Here is a 15,039-nt window from a genome sequence, read left to right on the forward strand (position 1 = left end):
TCACTCTGACAACGGCCTTTTCAAAGAGGGCGGAGGAGAGGAAAGAGATTCAGGGCACTCTCTTGACCTTGGGGTGGGAAATTGCCTGCAAAGGCGGAAGAATCAGCAATGATCAACGGCATGAGGATTCAGAAGGCAGTGGAATTTAAAGACACATATCGCCGATCCACAGGACATGTGGCCTGTAACTGAGAAAGGTCCAAGATGATCTTTCCATTGGCAAAAGTCCCCCATTTGGATCTCCGGGAGGTGCTCATGAGCAAAAGGCTGAATAATCAACGAAAGGGTACTGTTCTACGAGTCGGGGTGTGGAATGCCAGAAGCTTGAATGTGATAGGGAAGCTAGAAAATCTGAAAAGGGAAATGCAAATGCTCAGTCTAGATGTAGTAGGAGTCAGTGAGGTGAAATGGAAAGAAGACAAGGATTATAGGTCAGATGAGTATAGGGTAATATCAACAGCAGCAGAAAATGATATATTGGGAGTAGGATTCGTTATGAATAGGAAGGTAGCGCAGAGAATGCGTTACGGTGAACAGTTAACAGATTAGCTATACATTCCGATGTCGCAAGTTGAAAATTAAGAGACAGAGAAAATATATGAAGTTACTGAAAGGGTAATACAATTCGCAAAGGTAGATGAAACCTAATAGTCTTGGGGGACTCGAATACAATTTAGGGGAAGGTGTACAAGAAAAGGCTACAGGAGAATATGGGTTTGGGACAAGGAATGGGAGGAGAAGGCTAAATGAGTTCTGTAATAAATTTCAGTTAGTAATAGCGTATACTGTGTCAAGACTCACAAGAGCAGGAGGTATATATGGAGGCCCGGTGATACCGGAAGATTTCAGTTAGATTACACCAATGTCAGACAGAGATTTCGAAATCAGATTCTGGATTGTAAGGCGTATCCAGAAGCAGATGTAGGTAGAGTCAGATCACAATGTAGTAGTGATGAAGAGTAGACCGAAGTTTATAAGATTCGTCATGAAAAATCAATACACAAAGAAGTTGGATACGGAATTACTAAGAAATGACGATATACGGTTGAAGTTCTCTAACGCTGTAGATACAGCAATAAAGAATAGTCCAGGAGGCAGTACAGTGGGAGAGGAATGGACATCTCTAAAAAGGGTAATCGCAGAAGCTGAAAAAACATAGGTGCAAAGAAGGTAACTGCAAAGAAATCATGGGTAAGAGAAGAACAACTTCAGCTGATCGATGAAAGAAGGAAGTACAAAAAATTTCAGGGAAATTCAGGAATACAAAAATATAAGTCGCTATAAATATGAAGTGCAGGGAAGTTAAGTCGAACTAGCTGCATGAAAAATTGAGGAACTCGAAAAAGAAATGATTATCGGAAGGCTTGACTCCGTATATAGGAAAGTCAAAACAGCCTTCGGTGAAATTAAAAGCAACGGTGGTAACATTAAGAGTGCAGAGTAGAGAGCGTATAGGTGGAAAGAGTAAAACTGAAGGCGTCTAGAAGGGGGAAGATTTGTCTAATGTGATAGAGGAAGAAGTAGGAGTCGATTTTGAAGAGACAGGGGTTCCGTTATTGGAATCAGAACTTAACATTTATTTGGAGGACTTAAGATCAAATAAGGAAGAAGGAATCGATAACATTCCATCAGAATTTCTAAAATTATTAGAGGAAACAAAACGACAATTCACGTTGTTAAGTAGATTCTATGAGTCTGGCAATATACCGTCCGAATTTCGGAAAAATATCATCTACACAATTCCGAAGACTGCAAGAAGTGACAGGTGCGAGAATTGTCGCAGAGTCAGCTTAACAGCTCATGCATCCAAGTTGCTGTCAAGAATGGTATACAGAAGAATGGAAAAGAAAACTGAAAATTTGTTAGGTGGCGATCAATTTGGCTGTAGCAAAGGTAAAGGCATCAGAAAGGTAATTCTGACATTGCGGTTTATATTGAAAGCAAGACTAAAGAAAAATAAAGACACATTCATAGGATATGTTGACCTAGAAAAAGAGTTCGACAATGTAAAATGGTGCAGGATGTTAGAAATTCTAAGGAAAATAGGGATAAGCTATAGGGAAAGACGGTTAATGTACAACATCTACAAGAACCAAGAGGGAATAATAAGAGCCGACAACCAAGAGTGAAATTCCCAGATTAAATAGGGTGCAAGACAGGGAGGTAGTCTTTCACCCCTACTGTTCAATCTGTACATCGAAGAACCATTGATCAAAATAAAAGAAAGGTTCAGGAGTTAAATTAAAATTCAGGGTGAAAGGGTTTCAGTGATACGATTCGCTGATGACATTGCAACCATGGGTGAAAGCAAAGAAGAATTACATGATCTGCTGAATGGAATGAACAGTCTAACGAGAACGAAATATGGGTTGAGTGCAAATCGAAGAAGGGCGAAAGTAATGAGAAGTAGCAGAAACGAGAACAGCGAGAAACTTAACATTCGGATTGATAGTCACGAAGCAGATGAAGTTAAGGAATTCTGTTACCTAGGCAGCAAAATAACCACTGGCGAGTGTAGCAAGGAGGACATCAAGAGTAGACTATCTCCGGTAAAAAGGGCATTCCTGGCCAAGAGAAGTCTACTAGTATCAAATATAGGCCTTAATTTGAGGAAGAAAGGTCTGAGAGTACACGTTTGGAGCACAGCATTGTATGGGAGTGAAATATGGACTGTGGTAAAATGGGAAATAAGAGAATCGAAGCATTTTAGGTGTGGTGATACAGACGAGTATTGAAAATTAGGTGGACTGATAAAGCTAGAAGAGGAGGTTCTGCACAGTATCGAGAGGAAAGGACGTGTAGAAAACACTGTCAAGAAGGAGGGACAGTGTGATAGGATATCTGTTAAGATATCAGGGACTGACTTCTGTGGCACTAAAGGCGACTGTAGAGGGCGAAAACTGTAGAGGAAGACAGAGATCAGAATACATACAACATACAGTTGAGGACGTATGTTGCAAGAGCTACTCTGAGATGAAGAGGTTGGCATAGGAGAGAAAATCTTGGCCGACCGCATCAAACCACTCAGAACACTGATGACTAAAAAAAAAACTGATTATACTGCGGAGCCATCACGGGATGCTGTGGCCGATTTTCCTGTGCAATTCGGACAAGTATAGAGAGTACATCTGTTTGTCGTTGGGAGGTCCAATGTTAGACGAGTAATGACGCCTGGGTGCTGAGGCCATCCTCCATGACTTCGACGGATGAATAATTTGATGAAAACAGATAGCATCGCGCATGGGGTGCACGCCAAGCTCACTATTTGTATTGTGTCTAAGTAACCCGCTGATTCATGTCTTATAAAATTATATAATAATGAAGTTATAAGTTCTTATTTACGTGTGTTTACCTTAGTTAGACACCACCAATAAGTGGCGACCCTGACGTGATCGGCGAGGGGAAAGAAAAAAAAAACCTGCAACATAGTTATCGGCGAATTGGGCGAATTGTCCAACGCGGAATCTGCTGGAATTCGTCGTAGACAGTGCTTAATAAAAATACTCAAAATGCCGACAGGAGGTGGACTTCAGGGGGCAGTCCCATGAGTACCCCGGAAATCAATAAGATAAGCGTAAAGCTTCCTCACTTTTGGGTAGAGAAGCCCAATATTTGGTTTTGCCAAGCCGAAGCTCACTTTATAATTGCTGCTATAGCAACGGAAGCAACTAATTTCAAATACCTGTCGGCCCAGCTTGAACCGAAGTATGTAAAAACATCCGGTATCTGGTAACCAGTGATGAAAATAATAAATATTCGCTGGCTAAAGAACGATTCTTAACTATTTTCAGGGAAAGTGAGGAGCGTAAAATAAAACAACTGTTAAGTGGGTTGGAACTGGGCGATATGAAACCTAGCAGTTACTACGAAAAATGCGAAACTGTGTTGGGGCCAACTAGTCGGAAAACACTTTAACTCTAGTTGAAGTATATTAGTGATATCGCAAGAAACGACGGACAAAATCGCGCAGATGGCCGATCGTATAGTGGAGATGCAATATGCTGAGGAGCTTCAAATTACCTCAGCCCAGTCAGTTCCTTCCACATCCTTATCAGTCCAAGATCTTCTTGTAAAAATTAAATTCTTACAAAATGAAGTTCAGACGCTTCGAGAATCAAACAGATGATGGCGCAGCAGAAGTAGAAACAGAACACAATTCAAAACAAATGGTAAATGTTGTTGTTATCACTTCAAATTTGGCTCCCGATGTAAACCTGAAAAGTGTGTACCGTCTTGCCAATGGAAAAACAAGGAAGGGTAGAGTCAAAAGCGTTTGAGTTTTCTACTCTAGTTCCCATAATAAGCCGCCAATATCGATTATTTGTTAAAGACAGAACTTATGGACGATCTTATCAGGTAGATAGCGGTGCAGATTTGTATGTTATACCAGTGTCAAAAACTAAAAAACTTGAACCCTCTGACTTTAGTCTCCTTGCCGCAAATGGTTCTGAAATAAAAACTTACGGGCCAAAGCTGTTAACCATTGATATAGGTCTTAAATGTAAGTTTGAATGGTTATTTATAGTACAAGATGTATCAAAGGGACTATTGGGAGCCGATTTTCTCCATCATATTGGTTCACTCGTAGATGTGAAAAATAATAAGCTATAAATAACATTAATGAGTTAAAAATTTCGGCAAAGGTAACCACTGTGAATGCTAACGATTCAGTAAACCCACTCTATGCAAAATGTCAGTATTCAAAGCTGCTACAAAAATTTCCTGAGCTAACAAAACCATCTGTAGTACCAATGGTGTTAAAGCATAAAGTACAGCATTACATCACCACTTATAATGGGCCACTGGTGTATAGCAAAGCTCGTTGTTTGGACCCACATAAATTGCAAATATCTAAGTAAGAATTCCAGTTTCTGTTGAATAATGGTATTATACGTCCATCACAATCATTCTGGCCCAATCCACTGTACGTTATTATGAAGTCAAATGGTCAGTGGCGAGTTTGGGGGGATTATCGTCGTCTTAATGACAGGACTCTCCCAGACCCGTATCCAGTCCATCGAGTAGATGACGTAAATTTTATGCTGCAGAATAAGAGATTCTCCTAGATTGACCTGCTTTATCAAATTCCTTTAGCCGAAGTAGACAAACCAAAGTCTGCGGTTATAACACCTTTTGGTCTGTATGAATTTAATTATATGCCCTTCGGACTTCTAAGTGCACGTAGCACATTTCAGAGGTCTATATATGAAGTTGAGAGATAGCTGGATTTCTGCTTTCCATATCTGGATGATATTTTAATAGTATCAGAATCTCAGAACAACATATTGAGCATCTAAATTTTCTCTTTAAACAATTGAATCAGTATGGTCTGGTAATAAATGTTGGAAAATCTGTATTTGGAGTGCAAGATCTGATATTCTTAGGACAATTAATCATATCTGCAGGAACGAAGCCGGATCCAGAAAAAGTGTCTGTGCAGATGAAGCTACAAGCGACCTGAAACTCTTAGCGAACTTCGAAAATTTTTAGGAATCATCAATTTGTATAGTAGGCATTTAGAACATGCTGCAGAAAACCAAACCTCGTTAAATGATTACCTAAAAAGAAGAACTAAAAATGACCGAAGATACTGACTGGACAGAAGAAGCAATTACTCAGTTCCAAAAATGTAATGCAGGTCTCGCAAATGCAACATTTTTAACATTTCCGGGTTTGCACAGCCAACTCTCATTATTTGTGGATGCAGCAGATTTTGCAGTTGGTGCTTTGTTGCAACAGTGGCAAGATGTACAATAAAAAACCTATTGGAATATTTTCCGAAAAATTCACAATGGCACAGAAGAAGTATTCCACATATGACAGAGAACTACTTAGTATATATATGACTGTCAAGTATTTCAAATATCTGTTAGAAGGTAGAGACTTTGTTATTTATATTGACCGTGCCCCTCTAACATATGCATTGAAGCGGAAGAATGAGAAAGCAACAACAATCCAATTACGTTATCTCCAATATAGCGAATAGATTCGCGACATATTTCTGGTAAAACAAATGTTGTGACTAATAGCTTTTCAAGGCTTGAAGAATTGGTTCCAATTAACTATGAAGAGATGTATAAAGAGCTTCATCAACCGCAATCTGCCAATGATACTTCGCTTAAATTAAAATACTATTTGACTCAGACAGGAAAACAATTGTGGTGTAATGACTCGACAGAAAGTATTCGACCTTATATTCCTGAACAATTTCGTTATGCTATTTTTCAACATTATCATAATTTGGCTCATCCAGGTATCAAGACAACTGTAAAAATGATTACATCAAGATGTGTCTGAATGAATATAAGAAAGGACATTGCAAATTGGTCACGAGCATATAATGCTTGTCAAAAAACAACGTACCACGACATGTGCATTCACCAATAGGACACTTTATCGACGCTGATGAACGTTTTAAAGTAACTCATCTGGATTTGATAGGGCCAATGCCTCCTCCTGATGAATATACGTAACATGCATCGATACAGTTACGAATTGGACAGAGGTAATACCACTTCGGATATACACTCCTGGAAATTGAAATAAGAACGCCGTGAATTCATTGTCCCAGGAAGGGGAAACTTTATTGACACATTCCTGGGGTCAGATACATCACATGATCACACTGACAGAACCACAGGCAACAGAGCATGCACAATGTCGGCACTAGTACAGTGTATATCCACCTTTCGCAGCAATGCAGGCTGCTATTCTCCCTTGGAGACGATCGTAGAGATGCTGGATGTAGTCCTGTGGAACGGCTTGCCATGCCATTTCCACCTGGCGCCTCAGTTGGACCAGCGTTCGTGCTGGACGTGCAGACCGCGTGAGACGACGCTTCATCTAGTCCCAATCATGCTCAATGGGCGACAGATACGGAGATCATGCTGGCCAGGGTAGTTGACTTACACCTTCTAGAGCACGTTGGGTGCCACGGGATACATGCGGACGTGCATTGTCCTGTTGGAACAGCAAGTTCCCTTGCCGGTCTGGGAATGGTAGAACGATGGGTTCGATGACGATTTGGATGTACCGTGCACTATTCAGTGTCCCCTCGACGATCACAAGAGGTGTACGGCCAGTGTAGGAGATCGCTCCCCACACCATGATGCCGGGTGTTGGCCCTGTGTGCCTCGGTCGTATGCAGTCCTCATTGTGGCGCTCACCTGCACGGCGCCAAACACGCATACGACCACCATTGGCACCAAGGCAGAAGCGACTCTCATCGCTGAAGACGACACGTCTCCATTCGTCACTCCATTCACGCCTGTCGCGACACCACTGGACGCCGGATGCACGATTTTGGGGCATGAGCGGAAGACGGCCTAACGGTGTGCGGGACCGTAGCCCAGCTTCATGGAGACGGTTGCGAATGGTCCTCGCCGATACCCCAGGAGCAACAGTGTCCTTAATTTGCTGGGAAGTGGCGGTGCGGTCCTCTACGGCACAGCGTAGGATCCTACGGTCTTGGCGTGCATCCGTGCGTCGCTGCGGTCCGGTCCCAGGTCGACAGGCACGTGCACCTTCCGCCGACCACTGGCGACAACATCGATGTACTGTGGAGACCTCACGCCCCACGTGTTGAGCAATTCGGCGGTACGTCCACCCGGCCTCCGGCATGCCCACTATACGCCCTCGCTCAAAGTCCGTCAACTGCACATACGGTTCACGTCCACGCTGTCGCGGCATGCTACCAGTGTTAAAGATTGCGATGGAGATCCGTATGCCACAGCAAACTGGCTGACACTGACGGCGGCGGTGCACAAATGCTGCGCAGCTAGCGCCATTCGACGGCCAAAACCGCGGTTCCTGGTGTGTCCGCTGTGCCGTGCGTGTGATCATTGCTTGTACAGCCCTCTCGCAGTGTTCGGAGGAAGTATGGTGGGTTTGACACACCGGTGTCAATGTGTTCTTTTTTCCATTTCCAGGAGTGTACAAAGAGAAGCTGTAGCTCAAGCTTTCTTCAGTTGTTGGATTACTAGATTTGGCACACTTTATCAAATAGTACCTGATCGCGGAAGACAATTTTATTCTGAGCTATTTCAAGCACTATCAAAAATATTTGTTAGTAATCAAACTCTAACTACTGCATATCATCCTCAATCCAATGGAAATATGGAAATATGTCATCGCACACTTAAAGCAGCAATCCGATCACATTCAACTACTAAATGGACTCAAACAATATCTGTAATCCTTGGCGGTCTTCGTTGCTCAAACAGGGAACACACGATTGCTCCGATAGCGGAAATGGTTTATGGTGTTTTTTGTTTCAGAAGGCGGACCAAAAAGATATTCAGACAAACCCCAATTGGTTTCACAACTAAAACAATATATGAACTGGCTGAAACCTGTGCAAATGGCTCATAAAATAAAAGAGACACCATTTGTATACAAGGACCTCAGCACGTCAGCACACTTATTTGTAGCCGGCCGCGGTGGTCTCGCGGTTCTAGGCGCGCAGTCGGGAACCGTGCGACTGCTACGGTCGCAGGTTCGAATCCTGCCTTGGGCATGGATGTGTGTGATGTCATTAGGTTAGTTAGGTTTAAGTAGTTCTAAGTCCTAGGGGACTAATGACCACAGCAGTTGAGTCCCATAGTGCTCAGAGCCATTTGAACCAACACTTATTTGTAAACGTTGACAGAGTTAAAAAGTCGTTAGAACCTCGGTATGAAGGCTCATACGAAGGGAGAACACCAAAATTTTTTGGACTCGAAATGAAAGACCAAGTAAAAAACATCTCCATCGACCGACTGAAACCTGCATATGCGCTAAACAAAGACGTTAAATTGCCGGAAGATACTCCAGCACACAACGTGAAGATAAAAAAAACGCGAACTTCAAGCTCGGGTCGCGTAATTCGATTTTCCTCAAGACTAGTGGAAGTGGTACAGAGAATTGTGACAGCCTTACTGAGAAAGTGGTCATGTGGGAGCAGGTTGTTGTGCCATACGGTGTTTTGGTGTGCTAGTGAGTATTTCGACATCGGTATGGTTGGCTTCTGAGATATATGTTCTGTGACATCATAAGGGACGAAAGTAGATTGTCTTGTTTTAGAGAGTTGTGAACGTATCATTGCCAAAGTAACACGCCGGTTCATGTCTTTTAAAATTATATAATAAAGAAGTTATAATTTCTTATTTGTGTGTGTTACCTTAGTTAGACACCACCAATACCATTGTACCCAGGGTCGATTGCGGACCTATGATTTGGAGCAGGGTGGCTCTGGCTCTGAGCACTATGGGACTTAATATCTTAGGTCATCAGTCCCCTAGAACTTAGAACTACTTAAACCTAACTAACCTAAGGACCTCACACACATCCATGCTCGAGGCAGGATTCGAACCTGCGACCGTAGCAGTCCCGCGGTTCCGGACTGCAGCGCTAGAACCGCGCGACCACCGCGGCCGGCGAGCAGGGTGGAATGCGTCGGTCGGAGAGTAGGTCGGTCCTGAGACGGTGTCGGGTGGAGAGCTGTAGGGTGCCCCTTACAAGGTCAGGCATGCGATACACTGCAGGTGGGGGCGCTCTTAGGTCAGATAACAGCCCCCCCCCCCTCTCATTGTTATCAGAGTCAAACTGCGTTCCAGAATCGAAGTTACATCAGCCACAATGGTTACAGTGAATGCTAGTTTTCCCATATCGGATATAGGAGAGTTTAAAATGAAATTAGCAAACTGCAGGAGCATCTATGAAAGATTCCAGAATTAGTATTGCTAATTGAAGGTTACACTGCTCAGGTAGTATTAGGAACAGAAAGTTCGTTGAAACGAGAAGTGAACAACAACGAATTTTTATGTTCAGATCGGAATATTTATCGATACGACAAGTTAGTCGCCGATGGTGGCGGCATATTTATTGCTGCAACGAATTCGATGAAAGCAAGGTTATCACGGATTCCGAATGTAAATTAATCTCGGTAAAGTTAGGCACAAAGGATGGTCGAAAATGATAATCAGACGCTTTTATAGACTGCCTGGGTCATAAGGGGAGATGTAGTTTTAGAGCGCTTCAGAAAGAAGTAGCGGAATGTTGTTAGTAATATTCCTGATGATGCTATTGTAATTCGGGGTGAGATTGACAGAGTCAGCTATCGAAACTAGGATTCTTGTGATATTATTCTGAGTGTCAAGTCCGAAAATTTGTTCGAGGCAGTAACTAGAGAACCAACTCGTGAAGGTAACGTCTGGGATCTCCTAGCAACGAAGAGACATGAATATACCCAATCACCTAACGTAGAAGAAGGTATCAGTGATCATAAGAGTGTGATAGCAACTATAACCACGGGTTTTACAATGAATGTTAAAAAAGGTAGGGAAATATTTTCGCTTAGCAGGAGCGTCAGGATAAAAATTGCAGAGTATCTGCTGTCTCGTCAGTGGCCTGGGCAACCAGGTGCACCGGCGAACGACTACGATGTGGACTGACCTGCTGCGTGAGTAACTACGAGCGCCCAACACAACAAGAACAACAAAGGAAAAACAACAAGTAAGCAGTGCAACAAGAAGACCTACGAGAAGTATAAGATACAGCACACCCAAGAATGAAATAGGGAAAGCAGTTTGCTGCATTAGCTACAGCACACAGAGTTCAGGGTCCTCGATTAGGCACGATGGCGACGACGACAACAACGTTTAAATGAGCTAATGTTTTGGTAATTGTGTTTTGACTGGCAGCTGACTAACTGTACAGACATTAAAACTTCTGGGTGTTGTTTGCCAGGTACACGGTAGCATTGTGATTTGTAAACAGAGCAAAAATTTCCTAATCAAGATTGTCTTCAGGTTAATGCCATTTTTGTATTCGAAAATAAATGTGTAATGAGAAGCGCAACGTTTGTGTAAATTGGTACAGCTCACCCCTCACGCCATTCCTCCCTGTGAGTTTTGATGTTTTGGTATTGTGTTTTGTTGTTTATCCCTAATGGAGGGAGGATAGATGGGGCTCAATAACTGCCCCTATGATTCCTTCTACGAGTAGTTGGGTTGACCCCGCAACAGGATCCTCCTGGAACTGGTCCACCAGCAGCAAGCCAATCTTGGCGCGAGAAAATTTTCTCCATCGCAGCTTGAGGACATCCCCTGAGGCCAGTCCAGCAAGTCAAGTAATCATAACACCACATCGAAGGATTCATCAACAATAGCATTCTAATGATTAACCTGCAAACATGCTCATCAAAGAATGCACTCTACATAAGCGACTAGTGAGGCAGGATGTCTACAATAGCATTTGATTAACATTTTTGATCAACCTTTACTGTTGACACCCAAACCTCCAGGTGTCAGACAGTCAGACCGGTACCAAATATTGTATGTCGATAGAGCATCAACCAAAACACAGATTTAGTTTGAGCTACGTGCTGTCGTCCGGTAGAACGTGCGTAAACGGTAATTAAAAGTAACACCAGAACTACGGAGCGCAGGAAAAGTTTATCTATCAGCAACTGTTTGCTGGATCTTGAGTGGGTAAGTTGGAAGATCGTGAGGTCGTCGTACCAAAGGTCACGCGTTCACACCCCACAATTCTGTTTAGGTGTTTACGCGTGAAATGTATATAGTACAAACTATTACTAATATTGGATTCTTGTGGGTCCTGCAAAGACACTCGTGTTTTTCTTGAGAAGCACGTACGAAATAACCTACCAGGAAACAAAATCGTAATTCACGTAGTTCCAGCAAACACAATCTTCATTTCTCAACCGTCCGATCTTAATTTATGCAGAGTTTACAAGTATATGGCGCGTAAAATGTCTGATGCTGCTCGAGATTCTTCGGAAGATATCAATCAGCAACAGCGGAAAAATCTTCTTAAGCTGCAGTCCGCCACACAAGGTTAGCTGGGTTCTCCACGTTTCCCTAATTCTCACCATCACCGGTGGATAATGGCTTTAAAACTTCGACAAAGTTCTGTTTCAGACACAAACTTTCATTCTGCAATCTACAGGGTGGATGCGCAAATGTTAGATTCATAAAATGTTCTTGGTGAACGAAAGTAATTTGCTTCGCACACCTCTTCGTATGCAGCCAGGATTATGAAGCCTTTATTCCTAAATGAATCACATACTTTATTATTACTGCTATTAGTTTTATTCTTATTACAGCTATCGTTATTATTTTATTAATAATAATAATAATAATAATAATAATAATAATAATAAAGAACAATCAGTAACAGATGCAGAGGTGACATATCAACGTAAAACTAAACAAAGATCGTTACACTACGCATACATTGATTACCAAAAAGCTTTTGATAGTTTACCCCACTCATGGTTACTACAAATATTGGAAATATACAAAGTAGATATTAAACTGATACAGTTCCTAAACATAGTAATCAAAAATTGGAAAACCACACTTAATATCCAAACAAATTCAAATAATACCACATCGCAGCCAATGCATATTAAGCTTGGAATATACCAAGGAGACTCATTAAGTCCTTTCTTATTCTGCCTTGCTCTGAACCCACTATCGAACATGCTAAATAATACAAATTATGGATATAATATTACTGGAACATACCAACACAAAATCACATATTTGCTATACATGGATGATCTGAAAATACTGGCAGCAACAAATCAACAACTCAACCAATTACTAAAGATAACAGAAGTTTTCAGCAATGATATAACTATGGCTTTTGGAATAGACAAATGTAAGAAAAATAGCATAGTCAAGGGAAAATACACTAAACAAGAAGATTACATATTGGATGACGACAGCGACTGCATAGAAGCGATGGAAAAAACAGATGCCTATAAATATGTATGATACAGACAAAAAATAGGAATAGATAATACAAATTTTAAAGAAGACCTAAAAGAAAAATATACACAAAGACTAACAAAAATACTGAAAACAGAATTGACAACAAGAAACAAGACAAAAGCTATAAATACTTATGCTATCCCAATATTGACCTACTCATTTGGAGTAATGAAATGGAGTAACACAAACCTAGAAGCACTCAATATACTTACACGATAACAATGACACAAATATAGAATACATCACATACATTCCGCAACAGAAAGATTCACATTACGCAGAAAGGAAGGAGGAAGGGGATTTATCGACATAAAAAACCTACATTATGCACAGGTAGACAATTTAAGAAAATTCTTTACAGAACGAGCAGAAACTAGCAAAATACACAAAGCAATCACTCACATAAATACATCGGCTACACCATTGCAATTTCATAACCACTACTACAACCCTTTAGATCACATATCATCAACAGATACGAAGAAAGTAAATTGGAGAAAGAAACTACTACATGGCAGCACCCATATCATCTAACACAGCCACACATCGATCAAGAAACATCCAGCACATGGTTAAGAAAAGGCAATATATACAGTGAGATGTAAGGATTCATGACTGCAATACAGGATCAAACAATAAACACCATATATTACTGCAAGTATATTATTAAAGATCCCAATACCACAACAGCTAAATGCAGACTCTGCAAACAACAAATAGAAATAGTAGATCACATTACAAGCGGATGTACAATACTAGCAAATACAGAATACACCAGAAGACATAACAATGTAGCAAAAATAATACATCAACAACTTGCCATACAACAATGATATAAATGCAACAACAGTAGATCACATCACAAGCGGATATACAATACCAGCAAATACAGAATACACCAGAATACATGACAATGTAGCAAAAATAATACATCAACAACTTGCCATACAACAATGATATAAATAAATACAACAACACATTCCCACATACAAGTATTCACCACAAAATGTACTGGAGAATGATGAATACAAATTATACTGGAACAGAACCATTATAACAGATAAAACAACGCCACATAACAAACCTGACATCATACTCACCAATAAAAAGAAGAAATTAACACAACTAATCGAAATATCCATACCCAATACAACAAATATACAAAAGAAAACAGGAGAAAAAATTGAAAAATACCTCCAACTGGCTGAGGAAGTCAAGGGCATGTGGCATCAGGATAAAGTTGACATTATACCATCAACTACAGGAGTCATCCCACACAATATCCACCAGTACATCAACGCAATACAGCTACATCCAAACGTATATATACAACTACAGAAATCTGTAATTATTGATACATCTTCAGTTACCCGAAAGTTCCTAAATGCAATGCAACATATACCGTACAGTTAAAAGGAAGTCATGCTTGATAAAGGTCCGCATCATTCCCCATTTTTAACCAGACATAACGTCTGAGAAACGAAAAACATAATAATAATAATAATATTACTTCTGCACGTGTGATGCAAAGATTCTTTATTTTCTGTTCTGGTTATATATTACCCTTGGAACGATGATCTAACGCTCTACCAACTTCCCCATGGGAAATATACGTGATAGTTACTCGTAATACTGCTTTTTCTGCCCCGTAGTTCTGGTGTTACATTTGATTAACGTTTACGCCGTTCTGCTGGACGACAACACATAGTACGAACTAAATCGGAGTTTTGGTTGACTCACTATCCGCATACAACATTTGGTACACATCTTAGCGTCTAACATCTGGAGGTTTGGGTGTTAGTTGCACCCAGACACGTGTAACGAGTTGTTTCTGGGACACTAAAGGAGCTGCTCACCTCTACGCTGCATCTCACTCGGGAAGAAGAGCACCTGCGGCGCCACGTCACAGTGCAGCACCTGGTAGCCCTCGCTCTGCAGCAGCCGGCGGAAGTCGCTCACTGGGTCCTCACTGTGCTGGTACGGAGATACGAACTGCTCCACGTCCTGAGAGCAACGGCAAAATCCGTGAACATCGACGCTCCACTACAACGCTTGCAAATGGTAAGCCGTCAGAAAAAAAAACATCACATTCTCTTTTATTTTTTGGTGATCAATAACACTTATCAGATTCGACATTAAATTAATGAATGGTACCAACACAACAGGACTAATTGTGGACACTTGCTGAAACGTAATAATATAACTGACACGCATCCTTCTGTTGTGTGTTCCAGAAACTAATATTCGGGTTAGGGCCCAATTA

The 15,039-nt window shown here is 41.3% G+C and overlaps 1 protein-coding gene across 1 annotated transcript in view; it reads right to left on the reverse strand.

Annotated features, from left to right (window-relative positions):
* LOC126335157 (juvenile hormone acid O-methyltransferase-like) overlaps positions 1-15,039 on the reverse strand; it is a 149,097-nt gene that overhangs the window by 26,957 nt on the left and 107,101 nt on the right. The window contains exon 5 of the mRNA XM_049998130.1: positions 14,633-14,780. Coding sequence (XP_049854087.1) covers positions 14,633-14,780 — 148 coding nt within the window. The remainder of the gene's footprint in view (positions 1-14,632; positions 14,781-15,039) is intronic.

This window comes from Schistocerca gregaria, chromosome 2 (genome assembly GCF_023897955.1).
Source record: "Schistocerca gregaria isolate iqSchGreg1 chromosome 2, iqSchGreg1.2, whole genome shotgun sequence".
Classification (NCBI taxonomy): Eukaryota; Metazoa; Arthropoda; class Insecta; order Orthoptera; family Acrididae; genus Schistocerca; species Schistocerca gregaria.